The 17,310-nt window shown below is 67.2% G+C and overlaps 1 protein-coding gene and 1 long non-coding RNA gene across 3 annotated transcripts in view; one reads left to right on the top strand and one right to left on the bottom strand.

The window, feature by feature from the left end:
• Positions 1 to 8,563, bottom strand: part of AHNAK2 (AHNAK nucleoprotein 2) — a 37,946-nt gene extending 29,383 nt beyond the window's left edge. Inside the window, exon 1 of one of the 2 annotated variants that reach the window (XM_080645752.1) lies at positions 8,399 to 8,563. Coding sequence is in view for 1 of the 2 variants with exons in the window: in XM_080645751.1 (XP_080501877.1) it covers positions 6,511 to 6,565 (55 nt within the window). In the remaining variant the exon portion in view is untranslated. Of the gene's footprint in view, positions 1 to 6,510; positions 6,699 to 8,398 lie in introns of those variants that run through there. The other variant, XM_080645751.1, reaches the window with a different exon arrangement.
• A 3,404-nt stretch (positions 8,564 to 11,967) lies between these two features.
• On the top strand, positions 11,968 to 16,773 carry LOC308247787. Its single transcript, XR_013960559.1, has 3 exons — positions 11,968 to 12,084; positions 12,840 to 15,637; positions 15,822 to 16,773. It is a non-coding gene; the product is annotated as an uncharacterized lncRNA (long non-coding RNA).
• Positions 16,774 to 17,310: the final 537 nt, after the last annotated feature.

Here is a 17,310-nt window from a genome sequence, read left to right as displayed (position 1 = left end):
TAAGCAGGCGGCTACCTGAACGCCCTCCACCAACTCTAGGGTCCCCAGATGCCAAACAAGTTCAGGATTCCCCCCCCACCCCAGGTCACATGGTCCAACTTGGGGGATGCCCCTCCAACAGCAGCGGGGGCAAGGCAGGGGGCAGGGTGGGGACGGGGCACAGCTGCAGCCACTTACCAAGCCCCACGTCCTCTCCGCTGGCCCAGGAGTGAAGCTCCCGGCCCCGTGGCTCGCCCAGCTGCCCTCCTGGGCCCCTCCCTCCGCTGCCCCTCCCTCAGGCCGCCTCCCAGGCTGGCCCAGAGCCCCACCAGAGGGAGGGGGGGGCCGCCCCTTCCAGGCCGCTCTGTTTCTAAGAGTGGGGACCCGCCCCTCCCCCAGCCCCCCCAGCCCGAGCAGCTGACTGGGGAAGGAAACACCGCCCAGCGTGGGGATGTCTGAGTCACCGCACCCACGGCCCAGCCCAAGCCAGGCCAGTTCTGCCCGGCCCGGCCCGGCCCACTCCTGCTGTACCGACAGACTGGGATGTCAGAGGGGACCCTCCAGACAGGCCACACACAGCCCTCTGCCTCAGTTTCCCTGTCGGTGCCCTTCCTGAAGGGACCGCAGGCGGGCACCGATCCTGCTCCATCTGGGGCCCCAGGCTGCGGAGACCCCCGCCACCAAGGCCAGACAGGGCTGGACACGCCCGTCCATGGGACCAGGGGGAGTGGCCTGGGCCTGCCTGTGCCCCGGGAGGCAGCCTGACCCCTCCGGCCCTCTCAGCCCAAGCTCAGCAGCCCTGCCACTTGGGGGCGGAGAGCAGGCATCAGGGGGCCAGCATCTTCACACCCCGCCCCCCCCAGGCACCTGCAGATAAGTGGTGGCTGGGAACACACCCCCAAGTCTGAGGACCCCAGGTCCCCAGGTCCCCAGGGGTCCGACAGAGGCCCGCCACCTCTGTCACCTGGCCCTGCCGTCCTCGGGATCAGCCCACACCCGGTGAAGGCTGCTCCCGGCTCCAGGAGCCCAGGCAGGCCGGCAGGTGCAGGCCCGGGCAGGCCGGCACACGGCTCTCCGTCTGCTGCGTGCAGGACCGCCCGCCCTCGCCCAGGCCTGCAGGTGGGCCCGCCGGCTGGGGCACTGCCTCCCGCAAGCAGGTCGCAGCAGGCCGCGCAGCGGGCTGGGGGAGCGAGTGGTCAGGCCCAGGCCCTGCAGGGCGGGCAGTGGGCAGCTGGGGTCCCCAGGCACAAAAGCAGCTGCTGGAGAGGGCCCCCCACCTGGACACAAGGAGCCAGGAGCGGTGGGAGGTGGGGCGACGGGCAGAGAAGGCCCTGGCTCCTCCGAGGGCTTTCTGAGAAAGTTCCGGCCCCCGGGCAGGGAGCCCGGGTGGGCAGCTGGGACGGGTCAGAGGACCTGGGGTGTGCCACGCAGGCCCCTCCTGGCCCCTCCACCCCTAACACCTTAACAGCCACCAACAACTCTATTGCTGGTGAGCGAGACAGCAGCCAGGCCTGCCGGCGGCCCATGTCACCCCTCCCACAGCCCCACGCTCTCATCTGGGAGCTCTCTGTTCACAGCCGGACACCCCACCAGACCCTCGCCGCCCCGGGTCAAGTCGGGGTGCTGTCTGAGTGGGAGGGGGCTGGCAGGGGGCAGGGTCGCCGCACCCCCTCCTCAGCCTGGGGGCCCCGTCTCCTGAACCCCACGGCCTCCTTGACCTCAGCCCTGCACCTTGGGGTCACCTTTGTCAGGCCCCCACCTGGGAAGCTGAGGGCGGCACCTCCAGCCCTTCTGCTCTGGGGCCTGCGAGCTGGGCCCCTCCCTGACCCCCAGGCCCAGTTCCCCCACCACAGGCGCCCCCTGACTCAGGCCTGTGCTCGTGCCGCTGGCTGGGCCTGAAGCGCCCTCCCAGCTCAGACCCGGACTCCCCCCACCCCAGGCCCCACCCCCCCAGGGCCAGCACCAGCAGCCCGGCCCAGGCTGTGCACTGTGGCTCCCAGATGGACTGATGGGAGGTGGGGGGTGGCAAGATGCGGCTGCCACAGGCCGGGAACCCTGGGCAGGGAGGGAGGGTCAGGCTGGGAGCACGGGGCTCAGGGTCAAGACCACCGTGACCTTGTAGAGGCTCAAGCCAGGGGGCTGCCCTCACAGCTGCCCCCGCTGGCTCCAGTCCTGCAGGGACACGCCTGGCCCTGACCCCTGGCTCCCCGCGGCCCGGCAGGCAGGCTCGGAGCTGCAGTGTGTGGGCCTGAGGCCCCACTGCCCAGCCGGTGCCCGCAGAGCCCCTGCCCAGGCGGCTGCAGCCTGGCCCCTGCAGAGGGCCCTTGGCAGGCGCTGCGGGCGGGAGGGCAGGGCCGGGGCAGCTGATAGTGAATCAGCTGGCAAGGCGGCCGGGACTGAGCGTACCATTCTCAGGGGATGTGTCACGAGGCGCCCTTGGGTGCGGGCACCACCCAGGAGCAAGGCCTGCTGGGAAGGGGGTGCCCTGGAGGGTCCTACAGCCAGGCCCCGTGAGGCCACCCTCGTCCCGCCCCCGAGGGTCCAGCAAGGCCGGCAGCTCTTGGGAAACGAGGGTCCGGCAGGACCAAGGGTGGGTGGGGGGGCAGATTTCAGAGGACGTGGTCGGACCCGCGCACAGCTCCCACCTGAGCCGCCCACCCCCCGCTGTGCCCACGGGAAGGCGAGGCCCGGCCGGCTGTCTCCCTCCCGAGCCCCGGCCGTGGACACCCCCGGGGCCAGGCAGGATGCGCTGGGGGGACCCTCCCCAGGACTCAGCAGCTCGAGGCCGGTCCCTCCCAGCCCTGGGCCAGGAGCTTGCGAGGCCGCCCTCCCGTGGGCCCCGGGCCACCAGGGGCTCCTGCGGGGCAGGGACCAGCGCGAGGGGGAGTGTGGGCGCAGGGGTGCTGCCTCCGCCCCGCCCCACCTTCCAGCTCCGGGCCCAGATCCATTTTTCCATTTTAGAAAGTGCTTCTGCCATTAAATATTCATCCCAGCCAGGCGGCCCTCTGGCTCCCGGCCCCTGGGCTTCCAAAAAAAGAAAAACCGGGGAGCCTGGAGGTGCAGGGGGGCCGGAGGCCTGGCAGCGGTGCCCCCAAGGCTCTGACCCGTCACGGTGGCAGCTGCCTTGGAGTGGAGGTGGGGGGGTGGGGGTCAGGGTCAGGGAGGCAGTGGTTCTCCCCCTGTGCACACCCAGACCGCTCTGGGCTCACCCCAGCTCCCCTCTCCGCCCTCAGCCCCCCATCTTCTCGTCCAGCCTCTCCGCTCCCCTCTCTGCCCTCAGCCCCCCATCTTCTCGTCCAGCCTCCCCCCTCCCCTCAGGACCTGCCCTGAGCCCCTTTGGAGCATCCTGGGGCCCTCAAAAGAGGCCTCCCTGCTGACAGCCTGGCCTCTGCCCGCTCCCCTGAACCCCCACCCCACCCCAGACCCACCCCACCCCACCCTGTTGGCCACTGGCCGCTCCCCCAGCTAACACTCTCCAGGCCTCCTGCTGGTGGGGCTGTCCCCATCTGACAGCCCTTCCTCTGAGCAGCCCTCCCTGACTGCTCCCGCCCCTGAGGCTGCCTGACTCACCTCTGCTGCATGGCCTCCAAGTCCGGGGCCCTTGGAATGCAGACAGACGGATGGGTGGGCAGGCACCCCCTCACATTAGCTCTGAGCGCAGGGTCGCCTCCTCCCTCACCCCGTCTGCCTGGGGCTCACCCCCAGGCCGAACCTAAAACACAGGGGCCTTCAACGAAGGGCCGCCTGGAAGGAGGCAGAGAGGGTCAGAGCCTGAAGGAGCGTGGGTGGGCCCAGCAGTCAGGGGGGTCTTCCTGGAAGAGGCGGCTCCTGGCTGGTCCAGGACAGAAGAGCTTGGACCGAGGGAGACGAGGCCACAAGGGCATTCCTGCCGCAGGTCCACACACCACGGGCCCAGGGGAGGCGGGGGCCTTTGGGTACCCCTTTTCTAGGACTTGGGGCACACGCCCAGCTGTCCCAGACCCAGGGGTGCTGTCAGGGCACAGCCATCCCCAGCAGTGGCTTTGAGGGTCCATCTCAGGAAGGTGTCGGAGGGTTGGTACCTGGGCCAAGATGGCCTCGCCCGCCTCCTCCTCCATGCCCACCCTGCCTGGCACACTTCTAGGCTGGAGAGGGCACGCGAGGGCGCCCCTGCCTGTGGGCCCCCCTGCCCGGTGGGGTGGCGCAGAGCCAGCCCCGGTCATACGTCACATGCGTAAAGCATGTGACATGGCCGCTCCGGGCCCTGCCGAGGCCAGAGAGCCTCCACGCTGCTCTGGGACTCTGTCTCGCTGCTCCTAGACGCAGTGTTCCCGTCGGCAAGATGGGGGCACAGCCCTGTGCTAGGGTGGACGGCGCTAAGACTGCCTGCGTGGCTGCCCAGCTCTGCCTGACCTTGGCCGTGGCAGCTGTGGTCACTCCTGTTCACAGACGCGAGATCCAGCCTCCAGCGCCTCCAGCCCAGGACCGTGCCGGAGGGCGGGGCCGTGGGGGGCCCAACACTGCACGGCCCTTGGGGAGGCCTTGGCATTCCCAGAGCCACCCAGACCCCCTGCATGGTCAGCACTGCTCCTGGGGCCTCCCTGGCCCTCGTGGGAGCTTCTCAGGTGGGGGGTCTCCGGCCAAGCCAGGGGCTTTCAGGTGTAAGGCCGGAGGTCAGGGGGCTCCCTGTCAGCCCAGCTGTGCAGACCCTGCTGTGCCTCTGGGAGGGGGTGTGGCCACGGGAGCCATCGCAGGTGAAGGATTCCGTGTCCTGCGTGGGGGTGGCACAGGGCACGCTGGAAGAGGGAAGGTCACCTGGGAGGGCGGTTCCGGGTGTGGGGAGAGAGCTGGACCTGGTCTGGTGCTGGGAGGTTGGGCAGATCCCGGCTCGGGTATGTTCTCCGCACAGCCACCAGGGGGCAGGCTTTACACGCAGGCTGCAGGGGATATGGCTCTCTCCCCCTAGACGTTGGATAGGGGTGCAGACCGGCCCCCTGCGTGGCTGGTGCAGGGGGCAGGCGTGGGTGAGTGGAGAGACCAGGGGTGTGGTCCCTCCGAGCCCGCTAGGGAGGAATCTCCGCTGGAAAAGGCCTGGACCAACCCCCCTGGGGCCTTATGGAGGGGGGTGCAGGCTCCGCCTCCTACGTAGAGGCTGAGATCTGTGTGCCGGGCACCCCCCCTCTGATGCAGCAGGTCTCCCACCACTGCCCACGAGAGGCGCTGACCTCCACTCCCTAAGAGCGGACGCCTCGCTGGACGCCAGGAGGCCAGGGAACCCCCAAGACCAAGCAGAGAATGAGGGCCTCCGATGGGGAGGGGCCCAGGCCTCTGAGAGGCAGGAGGCTGGCGAGATGGACCCTGAGCCTGCAGCCTAGGGCGGTCTCTGGGCGGAGGCGGAGCGACGCCCGTGTCCTTCAGGCCCCCTCTGGTCTCCCCGCGATGTGCTGGATCCCCGGGATGCGGGCCCGGGCCAGCCCCGGAGGAGGAGGAGGCGGCTGGGGGCTGTCGACCCAAAGTGGCCGTCAGTCTCCCGCCGGCTCCCATCTGGGTGAGGGAGGCCCACTCAGGAGGCCAGCTGGGCCTCGGTATCATCAGATAAATGGGGAACAGGAAGGGCCACGGCAGGTCCTGCTGTGGCTGGAGGGGTGTGCCCAGGCCAGGAGCACCCCGTCCCCTGCACCAGCAGCGCCATCGCCGTCATTGATCTGCTTTCCCCGAGGAGTGAGGTCCAGCCTGCACCGGTGCAGCTGAGCCCAGCCCCCGCGCCGGCAGCGGGCCAGGTGCCCGGGTGTGGCCAGGCTGCCGCATCCCTGACCTGGGGCCGGGAGGACTGCCTCTGCCCCACCCTCCCTGCAAGACGCTGAGATACAGGCCCTGGAGCCAGGCCCAGTGCCCGGCAGACAGGTGCAGGCAGGTGACAGACGGCACCTGGTGCTCATTCCAAGGCCCGAGGCCTGAGGCGCAACACCCACCGTCCCTCGCCCAGCACTGTGGCCTGACCTCTGACCCCCTCAGGTCTCTCACCAAACCCCAGACTTCGGGTCCATTCCTGCCACAGCCACCACCCGCTCAGGGGCCCAGCCAGCCTGGCAGTCCTGGACCGAGACCAACAGCTCTAAATCTTGCTCACCCCCAAAACGTGTTCGACGGCAGCCCTCACGCCCCACTCACACGTGCGCCCCCCCCCCCCCCCCCAGGCGGCATCTCTAGGGACAAGACAACTTCCCGGGGGGACAGCCACAGAGAGAGACAGGTATGGGCAGCGAGGGACAGGGAAAGAGGCAGGAGCCACGGAGGAAGTGGTAAGTGAATGGGCGACCTGGAGAGACAAGTGAGCGATGGAGGCGGAGAGAGAGAGACAGCCCAGGTGAACGGCGAAACCCAGGAGGAGGCAGGCAGAGACCCGAGAGGCTCCCGAGACGCACGGACGCGCGCGGCACCGCGGGCCGGTCCCCGAGGCCCCCTCACCCCGGCGGGCACCGCACCCAGCGCGCGCCCCAGCGCGGACCCCACCCGCCTCGGGGAGCGGGCTGCAGGCGGGAGGAGGCGCACCGCTGCCGGGGGCTCCGGGCCAGGCGGGCAGCACCATGTGGAAGCAGTCGCACATCGCGGCGGCCGGGCGGTGCGGGCCGGCGGCGGCCCGTCGCGTTCAGTCGCTGGTCCGGATCCGGCGCGCGGGCGGCCCGGAGCGGGGCGGGCGCCGCGCTCCGCCTCTGCTGCTCTGCGCTGCCGCTGACCGCGGCCTCGGACTGCGGACGGAGCCCGCGCCCCGCGACCCCGCCACCACCCGGACCCCGCCCCGCCCCGGCCCGCCCAGCCCCCCGCCCAGCCCGCACCCAGCCACTGCGAGCCAATGGGGGCGGTGCCGCCGGCCTCATTCAGCCCATTGGCTGCGGGGCCACAGGCCCCGCCCCGTGGCGACCAGGCCACTCCCCTGCCAGGGAGGGCCCCGTCAGGCCCCGCCCCTATGCCCGCCCTCGCGCCCCGCCCACGTCGGACCTCCCGCTGGACCCCCGCTGGTCTCAGCTGCGGGCCAGCCCCGCCCCTGGCTTGGCCTCGCCTGGCGCCCCCGGCCCACTTTCCGGGTTCAGAGAGTTGCCTTTGGACCCCTGCCAGGGAAGGGTCGACCCCTGAGCCGCTGTCGTACCGTCTAGTCCAGAGACGGGCATTTTCGTCACAGGCTGGGTGCGGGGCGCCCTGGGGGGCTGCAGGGAGGAGGCTGTGTTTTGTGATCTGACCCCTGCCCTGGGGGCTCCGGATGCGCTCCCCCAGGTGGCGCAGTGCGGCCGTGGGGGTGGGTGGAGAGGATCCTGGAAGGCCCTGGGCCCACTGTCTAGGGGCCACGCCCTCAGGAGAGCGGGAACAGAGGCAGCAGAGCAGTGTGTGTGCAGAGGACGGGTGACCCGAGGCTGGTTCACCCGCTGGCAGGCCCGTGGAGGCTGAGGAAAGACCACCCCGTTGGGTGGGGGTGGGCCTGGGGCAAATGCTGCAAGTCTGGAGACCTCCAGGGGGTGGGGCTGGACCACCTCGCGGTGGGAGGGGGGTATCGGGCAGAGGGGAGCTGCTGAGGGCGGGCAGAGGGGAGCTGCTGAGGGCGGCAGGACAGCTGGGGGCCGCGGTTGCTATGCAGAGGGAGGCCCCCTGGGGAAGTGGCCAGTGAGTGGGGAGCCCAGGAGAGGTGTTTCCATGGGAGTGGGGTGAGCTGAGGCTCAGGCTGTGGCGGGCCACCTTGGAGGACAAGTCCTGCTGCGGCTGGGGGGAGCCCGGGCCAGAACAGATGGGGGAGAGCACAGCCGCCAAGGAGGGGCATGGCGGGGCTGCCGGCTGGGGCAGGGATGGGCAGATGGACACACAGCCCCCTTTACCTGCAGGCCAGGCTGCAACAGAGGCCCCTCAGACACACAGCCTTGAAACACAGACACACACACACAAATACACACTCACATACACTCACACACATACTCACACACTCACACACACACATACACACACTCACTCACACACATACACACTCACACACACACATACACACACTCACACACACATACACACACTCACACTCACTCACACACATACACACTCATTCTCACACACACACTCACACACACACACACTCACACACACTCTCACACATTCACACTCACACATTCTCACACACACACTCACACTCACTCACACACACACACACACACACACACACTCTCTCTCACAGACACACACTCAGCCCAATACCCAGATACAGATCTGCTTGGACAGGTCCCCCTGCACTCAGAGAAGGCACACGCACTCACACACGTGCACCCACCCAGCCCACCTGCTGGGATGGGACACGCGCGCACACACACAGGTACATGCACGGCTCGCACGCAACGCAGGTGCACAGCGTCCCGGCTCCCTGGATGCACACGGCGGGCCCGGTCAGCGCTGCTGCATGACTCACACTCCAGTTCCCGGCAGCCGGCCGCAGCGGGCAGCCTTCCAGCAGCGGGTCGGACAGACGCCGGCTTCCCTACCGGGAAGAGGCCCTGGCAGCCTCCTGCGTCTCCAGCCCATGGCGTGATGGGCACAGCCCTGTCCTTCAGGAGGGACACGGGCACGGGTCTCACCCCTCCTGCCCTGCTGTCTTCTCTCAGGCTGGCAGCACGCCCTGGGCCAGAGCCCCTGCCTCCCCGCCCGGGAGACCGGCCTCGCTCTGCCCGCGGTGAGTCAAGTCCGGCCCCTGCGCAGGTCTGTCAAGGGTCTCAGCCCGCCCATCTGGCGGTGGGTGCCGGGGGACACGGGGCACTTAGGAGACCTTGGGGCACTGTGTCCCCATTGGGCATGTGACCTTGGTGAAGTTGTGGGGACCCTGGGCCCCCACCCAAATGAAGCAGCCTCACTCCATGTGACAAAGTGGCATATCCTGATTGTCAAGCAGGATGCACGTGGGCCTGTGGTGACTCCCAGCAGCTCCGTGGGGCGGCGGGTGGGGGGGGGGGCTGGTAAGAGGCTGGGGCTGCATTGCCTGAGCACCAGGAGGGGGCTGAGCCATGCCCTGCTGGCCCCTGTGCAGTGGGGCGGTCCCTGGGGCCCCAGACTCAGGACGGGGGGCAGGGACCCCCACCCCAGGGGCTGCCCTTTCGCCTCTCCTGCCTGCTCTGAAGCAGAGGCGAACACCACCCGCTGTGCTCACCCCTAGGACCCCCTAGGGCCACGTGGGCCCCATTTTATCCCTGGGCGGCCCGGGCCCCACAGGCATGCACCCCACAGTGTGCAGAGGGAGACTGTCCGGAAGTTGGCTGTTGCCCCCAGGCCAGCCGGTCAGGCCCTGCCTCCTCCTGCTGGGCCCCTCCCCTCCCCCCCTCCTCCCACCTGCAGGCCCTGGAAGCCCAGCCTGGCCCCGGGATCCCAGGGCCCACAGGAGAAGGCGCCCAGTGGGACCCAGGAAACTCCTGGCTGCCTCCCCGCCCGGCCCGACCCCCAGCCGAGGCCGGGCCACGTGCCTGCCTCCCGCAGAGCCCTATGCTGCCAGGAGCTGCCTCGTTCTTCTCAGCTGCAGCCTGTCCCAGCGTCCTCCTCTGGGGACAGATGCCCTACTTCAGACGGCACAGCATCTGGGCGTGGCTCAGGAATCGCTGTCCCCCCGAGGCATGGAGACGAGGGCCCAGCTCACAGCCTTCCTGGCACACACACCGCCTCCCTCTGGGTACCACCCCCTGGTGGGGGCCGTGCGGCCCTGCTGTGCTCTCTCCAGTGACAAACAGGTACAACCTCCTCCCCAGGACCCCCAGCCCTGGCCTCGGCCCGCGGGTCAGGGGTCCAGGCTTGCCTGCCGCCTCCCAGGGTCGGGCACCTGGGTGCTGGTACTGGGGTGCAGGGCACTGTTGGAGGCAGGGCCAGGAGCTGGGGCTCCAGCCACATCTCTGCAGGCCTGGCTCTGGGCAGAGCCCCACCCACCCGCACCGGCTCTCCGCCTCTCCAGGCGGCAGGGACGCGCAAGCATCAATGATTGATGCATCTTTGCAGCAGCCGCAGCAGCATAAGCAAAAATAGCTCCTGCCGTGTCCCTGCCCTGGCCCTGCCCACCCCGAGGGGCATGGGGGAGGGGTGTATCTGGGCCTCCACAGCTACCCCCACCCCATGCAGCAGGGCTGGGGCTCAGGGATAGGCCGAGGTGTCCTTCCTGAGGGGCCTGGGAGGGCCACATGGGCTCTTTCTCCTGACCACACTGCATCCCACTTCACGGCCCCTGTACCCCCACTTTAAGGGGGACCAGCCCCGCTGGCCAGTCTCTCCCAGCTGGTGAAGCATGCTTACCTTGAACAGCTGCCTGCCCTGCCCACCCCCCGGGGAGGCCTGGTCTTTGGCTGGGACCCATGTCATGCCAGATCTGTCTGTCCAGATGCTGACCTGAGGAGCAGGGGTCACCTATCAGCAGCCTGGGTTGCCCTCACCCGCTCCTTCCGCCGGGCTGAGCACCCAATGTCGGGGTCCCCTCTGCTGCCCCCTCTGGGTCTTGACTCACCCTCGGAGCACCTCCTGAGGGGGGGTCACCAGGTATATGAGTGTCCCGTGGCCACTGTGACAAGTGACCGTGCACAGAGAGTTATAGTTCGTTCATCCTTTCACTGTCGGGGGGGGGAGGGGGGCGGGGCTGTGTTCCTCTGGGGGTTCAGGGAAGACCATTGCCTTGCCTTTCCAGCCTCTCAAAGCTACCTGCATTCCTGCTCCGGGCCCCACGTTAACTCCGACCCCTGCTCCCATCTCCCATCCTCTCTCAGACTCTGAGCCTTCTGCCTCCAAGGATATTTTTTCCATTGATCTTTTATTATTTATTTTATTTTTTAAAATATATTTTATTGATATTTCACAGAGAGGAAGGGAGAGGGATAGAGAGCTAGAAACATCGATGAGAGAGAAACGTCGATCAGCTACCTCCTGCACACCTCCCACTGAGGATGTGCCCGCAACCAAGGTACATGCCCTTGACCAGAATCGAACCCGGGACCTTTCAGTCCGCAGGCCGACGCTCTATCCACTGAGCCAAACCGGTTTCGGCTCCATTAATCTTTTAGAGAGAGTGGAAGGGAGGGAGGAGGGAGGAGGGAGGAGGGAGGAGGGAGGGAGGGAGGGAGGGAGGGAGGGAGGGAGAGAGAAACATCAATGCCAGAGAGACACATTGATTGGTTGCCTCCTGAACTCGCCCGGACGGACCGGGTGGGAATTGAACCTGCAACCCAGGTATGTGAACCCAGGTATGTGAACCCAGGTATGTGCCCTTGACTGGGAATCCAACCCGCGACCTTTCGGCCTGTGGGCCGATGACCACTCTAGCCAGGGCTGCCCCCCTCTTTTAAAACAACTTATTTTTATTGCATTTATTGGGGTGACATTGGTTAATGGAATTGTACAGGTTTCAGGTGTACGATCTTACAACACATCCTCTGTATGTTGTACTGTGTGTTCACCGCCCCAAGTCAGGTCTCCGTCCACCACCATTGTCCGCCCTCTGCCCGCTTCTACCTCCCTCCCCCTCTCCCCCCTCTCCCCCTCTGGTAGGGACCCTGTGATTACTGGGCCCAACAGTATGACCATCTCCCGGGACCATCTCCCCATCTCAAGAGTCTTTTTTTTAAAAAATATATTTTATTGATTTTTTACAGAGAGGAAGGGAGAGGGACAGAGAGCTAGAAACATCGATGAGAGAGAAACATCCATCAGCTGCCTCCTGCACACCCCCCACTGGGGATGTGCCCGCAACCAAGGTCCATGCCCTTGACCGGAATCGGACCCGGGACCCTTCAGTCCGCAGGCCGACGCTCTATCCACTGAGCCACACCGGTTTCGGCAAGAGTCTTAACACGTCTGTGCCGTTCCTTTTGCCTTGTAAGTTCCCTGTTCACAGGTTTGGGGGTCAGGACTCGGACTAGACTGGGATGCCAGGTGATGCTGTGTGCCCGGGTGCTGCCATCCTGCACCCTGAGGATCACAGTGCTGTCCTCACGCCCCACCCAGGTCGACACGGGGCAAGGGGAGCCTCAGAAGAGCTGGCTCCAGCCCTGGCAACACCTCACTCGGGCCTCGGGCCTCGGGCCTCGGGCCTCGGGCCTCGGGCCTCGGGCCTGGGCCTCCCCACCCGCCCCTGAGGTGAGGACACCACTCCTGCCAGGCCCTGGGCTGTGAAGACAGCAAGGCCAGTGGGTCAGGGGTCCCAGAGTGGGCCGCCCAGCGCCTGGTCACCTCCTGCAGGGCCACCGGGTGTCTGTCCAGGCGGGGCAGTCTGACTGGGCAGTGCGGTTGCTCACACACTGCAGAGCCGGCTGTTGTGCGGGGAAGCAGGGTAGGGAGCAGGAGGCTGCGGTCCAGCGTTCAGAGAATGATCTCATCTGGTGATTTTTAAAATTAATATTTCCAGTAGCTTGGCTGAGGACCAGGGAGAGAGAGGGTGATTCGTGCAAACAGGACAGGGCCCGAGGAGAGCCCAGAGGTCCCAGGGTGGGGAGAGGTGAGCGCAGGTAGACTGGCCGGCGGGGTGAGGGTCCGGGCCTGCCCGGCCTGATGGCTGCGCCGGGGAGGCTGGCGTCCAGCTCACTCACCGAGGCTGATTGCGGGACCCTGGGGTGGGGCTGATGGGAAAGCCTGGACTGCCTGGGAGGGGCGCTGGCAAAGGGCCAGGCTGGCCCATCGGTGCCCCTCGCCCTGGCATGGCAGCAGCAGGAGGGCGGGTAGCATCAAGGCACTGCAGGGGGCTCGAGAGGCAGCGGACGCTCCTCCGCCCTCGCGTTCGGAAGGACGAGGTCGGGGAGCCTGCGGGGAAGGCGTCACGCAGCCGCCCGGACAGTCTGCGTGCAGCGCGTGGCACCAGGCCTCGCACGGTGAAACCCGCGCCCCTCTTCCCACAGCGTCTGGGCGGCGCCGGGGGCGGGGCTCCGAGGGGCGTGGTCTGGAGCTGCCACGCCCCTCTCTGCGCCAGAGCGTGACGTTACGGTGGCGACGACGCCGGAAGTGGGACTGGTGAGCGTTGTTGCCGGGCAACCGGCGGGAGCCGGACGCGGGGACTTGGAGCCGCAGGCGGCGACCGCGGGCCTAGGGACGACGCGGCCCAGGTGGGTGCGGGCCCGAGCCGGACACCCGGCCCTGAGCGCGCCCAGCTCGCCCCTCGGGAGCCGCGCACCCGGGCCCCGAGGGGGGTCAGTGACCGACCCCGAACTCCGGCTGCCTGCCCTCCCGTCCGCCCGGCCCGGGGAACCCCCAGAGTCCCGACCCCACTCGGGGACTTCGCGCCGCCCTCCCCGAGCGCCCGGACTCTCCTTTGCTCTGGCCGGACCGGACCTCGCTGACCCCTGCCCCCCAGTTGTCTGAGGACACGGCCCTGTGCCGGACGGTCCCCGGGCGCCTGGGAGTGCAGGCTGTGCGCGTTCCCCAGCGACCCTGGGCCCAGGCGGCCACCCGCCCTCCGAGGAAGCCACCAGCAGCTACCGGGCAGGGGGCGAGCAGCGGCCCCCGGGCCGTCCAGCCTCCTGCGCGACCTTCCTTCTGCGCGGCTGCCCACACCCACATACACGCGCGTGGGAGCCGGGGCGAGCGCCCGGCCAGACTCCCACTCTAAGCGGGTCTCCGCGTGACCTCACAGCGGAAGCAGGCGAGGTCTCTGACCACCAGGCTCCCGAAGACAGCGGTGCAAGACCCCTGGGAGCCAGGGCAGCGGGTGAGGGCCCGCCCCACCTTCCTCCGTGGGAGCGGGAAGCCAGGATCTGCAGGCTCCGGTCGGGGCTTTCCACCCGCATCGCTGGTGGCCTGGACCCAGGGGAACACCCAGGGGAACACAGCGCCTCGGGGCGTTTGAAGGCTGGGAATCCTCGGCCAAGTCAGAGCCGCTCTCAGCACTCGGAAGTCCCGGAGCGGCCCGCAGCACCTCGGCCGCCCAGAGCCACTTCTGCCCAGGAGTGTGGCTCCCACCAGCCTCCCCAGGGCGGGCCCTGGGTGACAGGAGCCGTCACCCCCATTTCCGAGGTGTTCCTCAAGTACTGGGAGGTGGAAGGCTGGCTACAGAGGGGTCCCCTGCCTGGTGGCCGTCTGCCCGTCCTCTGGAGCCAGGGAAGAAGTGAGGCCGCCTCCCTGCCCACTGCTCCCGGCTCTGGCCACGTCCGCCCTCCAGCCCCACTGCCACCCACCAGCTCAGGCACGCGGGGAAGCGCAGCGAGCTCATTCAGAAAGCCTCGGGGAAGCCCCACTCCAGGCTGCGTGCAGTGAGGGGGTCCCCACCCCCGTCTCCCGACCTGACCCCCGTGTTGGGGTTTGCGTTCTGTGGCTGCCTCTGACCCTCCCTGCCCTCCTCTTTCACCCACCGCCCCTTTCCCGGCCATCAATTCCCAAACACGAAGGAAGGGAAGGCAGGAGAGAAAAGCCGGGGCTGCTTCTAGGGACGGGCCAGCCCGCATTGCCCTGGGCCTCCCACGAGGTCCGCACTCCAGTCAGCGCAGCTCCCGCACCGTTTTCGTTTGTTTGTTCGAATCTATTTTTACTGATTTCAGAGGGGAAGGGAGAGGAGAGAGAGAGGAGAATCATTGCCGCACACCAGGGACCGAGCCCGCCACCCGGGCGTGCGCCCTGACCAGACGGGACCGGGACCTCCTGGTCCGCAGGTGAATGCTCAGCCCTGAGCCGTGGGCCGGGCCGCTCCCTGGCTTTGAAGCAGCAAACTGACTGGTGCAGCGCAGGTAGCAGGTTGTGAGAATCACCAGGCGCCTCCACACCGCCCCCCCTCCCGCTGGCGCAACCCCCGGACCTCAGGCCTTAGCGGCAAAGCGCCCCCGTCATTGTGGGGGGGAGTCCACGGCCAGTGAAGGCGTGGGAAGGGGTGCCGGCATTTACAGGGGACCCTTCTTCCACACACCGTGGTTTTCACTGAGGACCGTGTGACGGCAGACATGCTGCCATTTACCAACGTCACGGTGCCCAGGCGTTCCCTGGGCTGCTGAGCCTGGTGCCTGTTTCTTCCCTGCCAGCCCGTTCTCAGCACGAGAACCCTGTCAGGTTTGCTTTTCAGGAAGAGCCGTCCCGCAGGCAATGGAGGAGTCTCGGCCGAGGCCACGGCTTAGGGGGGAGCCGAGGAAAAGCCAGGCCTTGGGTCTGGGCACACGTGGTAGTAATGGCCTGAAGTTGGGACGACTGTTACTTTGTGTGTGGTTTCTCTTTAAATATATTTTTTATTGATTTCGAAGAGGGAGAGGGAGAGGGAGATAGAAACATCAATGATGAGAATCACAGATCGGCTGCCTCCTGCATGCCCCCTTCTGGGGATCGAGCCTGCAACCCGGGCCTGACCAGAACTGAACCGGGACCTTTTAGTCGCAGGCAGATGCTCTATCCAGAGCCAAACCTCCAGGGCTGGCCCCTCCTCTTCAGCCACATTGCGCCTCCTCCCAGCGCCCCACTGGGTTGAGGCAGAGGGTCCGTGTTACTTTGGGTGCGGAGGCCAGAGTGACTGGGAAGGGATCCAGGCACGTAGCGCCGTCCCCTCCTGTGGGTGTGTGCCTCTCCCCTTCCCGGGCGCCTGGCGGCAGCGGGTGGCACAGGGACGCTCATCCGTCTCTTCACTCCGCCAAGCGCTGGTTCTGCTCTCACTGGTGCCACCAGGGGCCTCGCCATCTGGGACCCCAGGGACTAGGACCTGGCCTCAGCACTCTGCCCCTGGGAAGTAAGTCCTCTGGTGCCAGGGCCGTGCTCTGTGGGGAGAAGAGAGCGGGAGGGCGTGCAGGGTGAGGCACAAGTGGGGTGGGCCCGTCGGAGGGAAGGCTGCTTGCAGACCCTCAAGGTCAGGGGCCCCCGTTTCTGTTCTGAAGGTGTTCAAGGTTGCCTTCTAATTCATGCGTCCTTTCCAGCTCGGAATCTAGAAGGTTCTGGAGGGCTCTGCAGAACGCAGACAGCACAGCCGCTTCCCGACGCCTCTGGAGCGGGTCCCGCTGCCAGGAGCACCTCCTCCTCCCTCTCGGAGCCGGTGCTGCCCAGGGGACGTCACCTCGGTGGACGGGGCTCCTGGGGCGGGGGACTTAGTGACGGTGCCAGCCACCCCGTGGCCACGGCCCCTCGGAGCGTCTGCCAGGAAACAGCGGCCGGTCTGCAGGGCGCACCTGCCCCAGGACCTCGAGGGCCAGCCTTTCCTGTGGTGGACGGGGAGCCAGGTGGGCAGAGGGCGGTGGGCAGCGGCCTTGGCGGTGCCCTGTGCAGCCCTGGGTGCTGGTGAAGGACGGAGGTGGTAGCGGACACGATGCCCGACAGCCAGGGCAGGGAGCCGGGAGGCGGGGAGACCCAGCTGGCACAGCCTGGCTCGTGCGCTGTGCTGAGGGCTGGCCTTCAGCCACTGAGTGGGCAAAGCCTCCCCGTGGAAGTACAGAACGGCCCGCGGGGAAGACGCAGAAGGGGCAGGCGGCCTGAGGACGGGGCAGGGCAGTGCTGGCCGTGTAAGGGAGGCCACACTGGGCTAGAAGGCTCAGACCCTGACGAGGGCAGCCTGGCTGTGTCCTGGTAGGGGAGGCCTGAGCAGGGGGCGGAGGCGACAGCCTGGCCTGGGGGTGGAGAAGGGGCAGGGCCCGCGAGGCAGGGAGGGGACCCTTCCTCCCTGTCCCGGGCTGACGGTGCTTTGTGTCCTCAGACCCTTCCCGGGAGCTGGGTCTCGTTTTGGAAGGTTCTGAGCTCCAAGGGCCTGAAGAAGTCGGGGTCCCCGGGAGGCTTCTGCCTGCCCCTGTGCGGAGCCCTGATCCAGACCACGGTGAGCCGCGCTGGCTGCCGGGGTCTCGGCGTGAGTCACTTTTCCCTTTATTAAAACGTCCATGTCCGCCCTGATCGGTTTGGCTCAGTGGATAGAGCGTCGGCCTGCGGACTTAAGGGTCCTGGGTTCGATTCCGGTCAAGGGCATGTACCTTGGTTGCGGGCACATCCCCAGTGGGGAGTGTGCAGGAGGCAGCTGATCGATGTTTCTCTCTCATCGATGTTTCTAACTCTCTATCCCTCTCCCTTCCTCTCTGTAAAAAATCAATAAAATATATTAATAAATACATAAATAAAATAAAACGTCCATGTCCGTGCGGAGCGTCCCCCCGCGGGATGAGCGTGCTGTCCTCATTGTCAGACCGTGGGGAGGGCTGCTCACAGCTTTCCTGCAGGGTCCAAGTGCCTGCCCCGGCCGCACCGTCACCTGTCACCTGTCACGGGGCTCAAGGCAGGAAGGATGGGCAGGAGGGGCTCTGGTGAGAAGTCCTCTGGTTAGGGGGCTCCGCCCACCCAATACGGGACTGAGGGGAGCACCTGGCCGGCCAGCAGCTGCAGCCTGGAGGGATCCCAGAGCATAACTGGGGTTCGCTTTGTACACCC

This window comes from Plecotus auritus (assembly GCF_963455305.1).
Source record: "Plecotus auritus genome assembly, chromosome: 1".
NCBI lineage: Eukaryota > Metazoa > Chordata > Mammalia > Chiroptera > Vespertilionidae > Plecotus > Plecotus auritus.
Note: the sequence above shows the minus strand (reverse complement) of the source record. Positions and strands in the feature narration are given on the sequence as shown.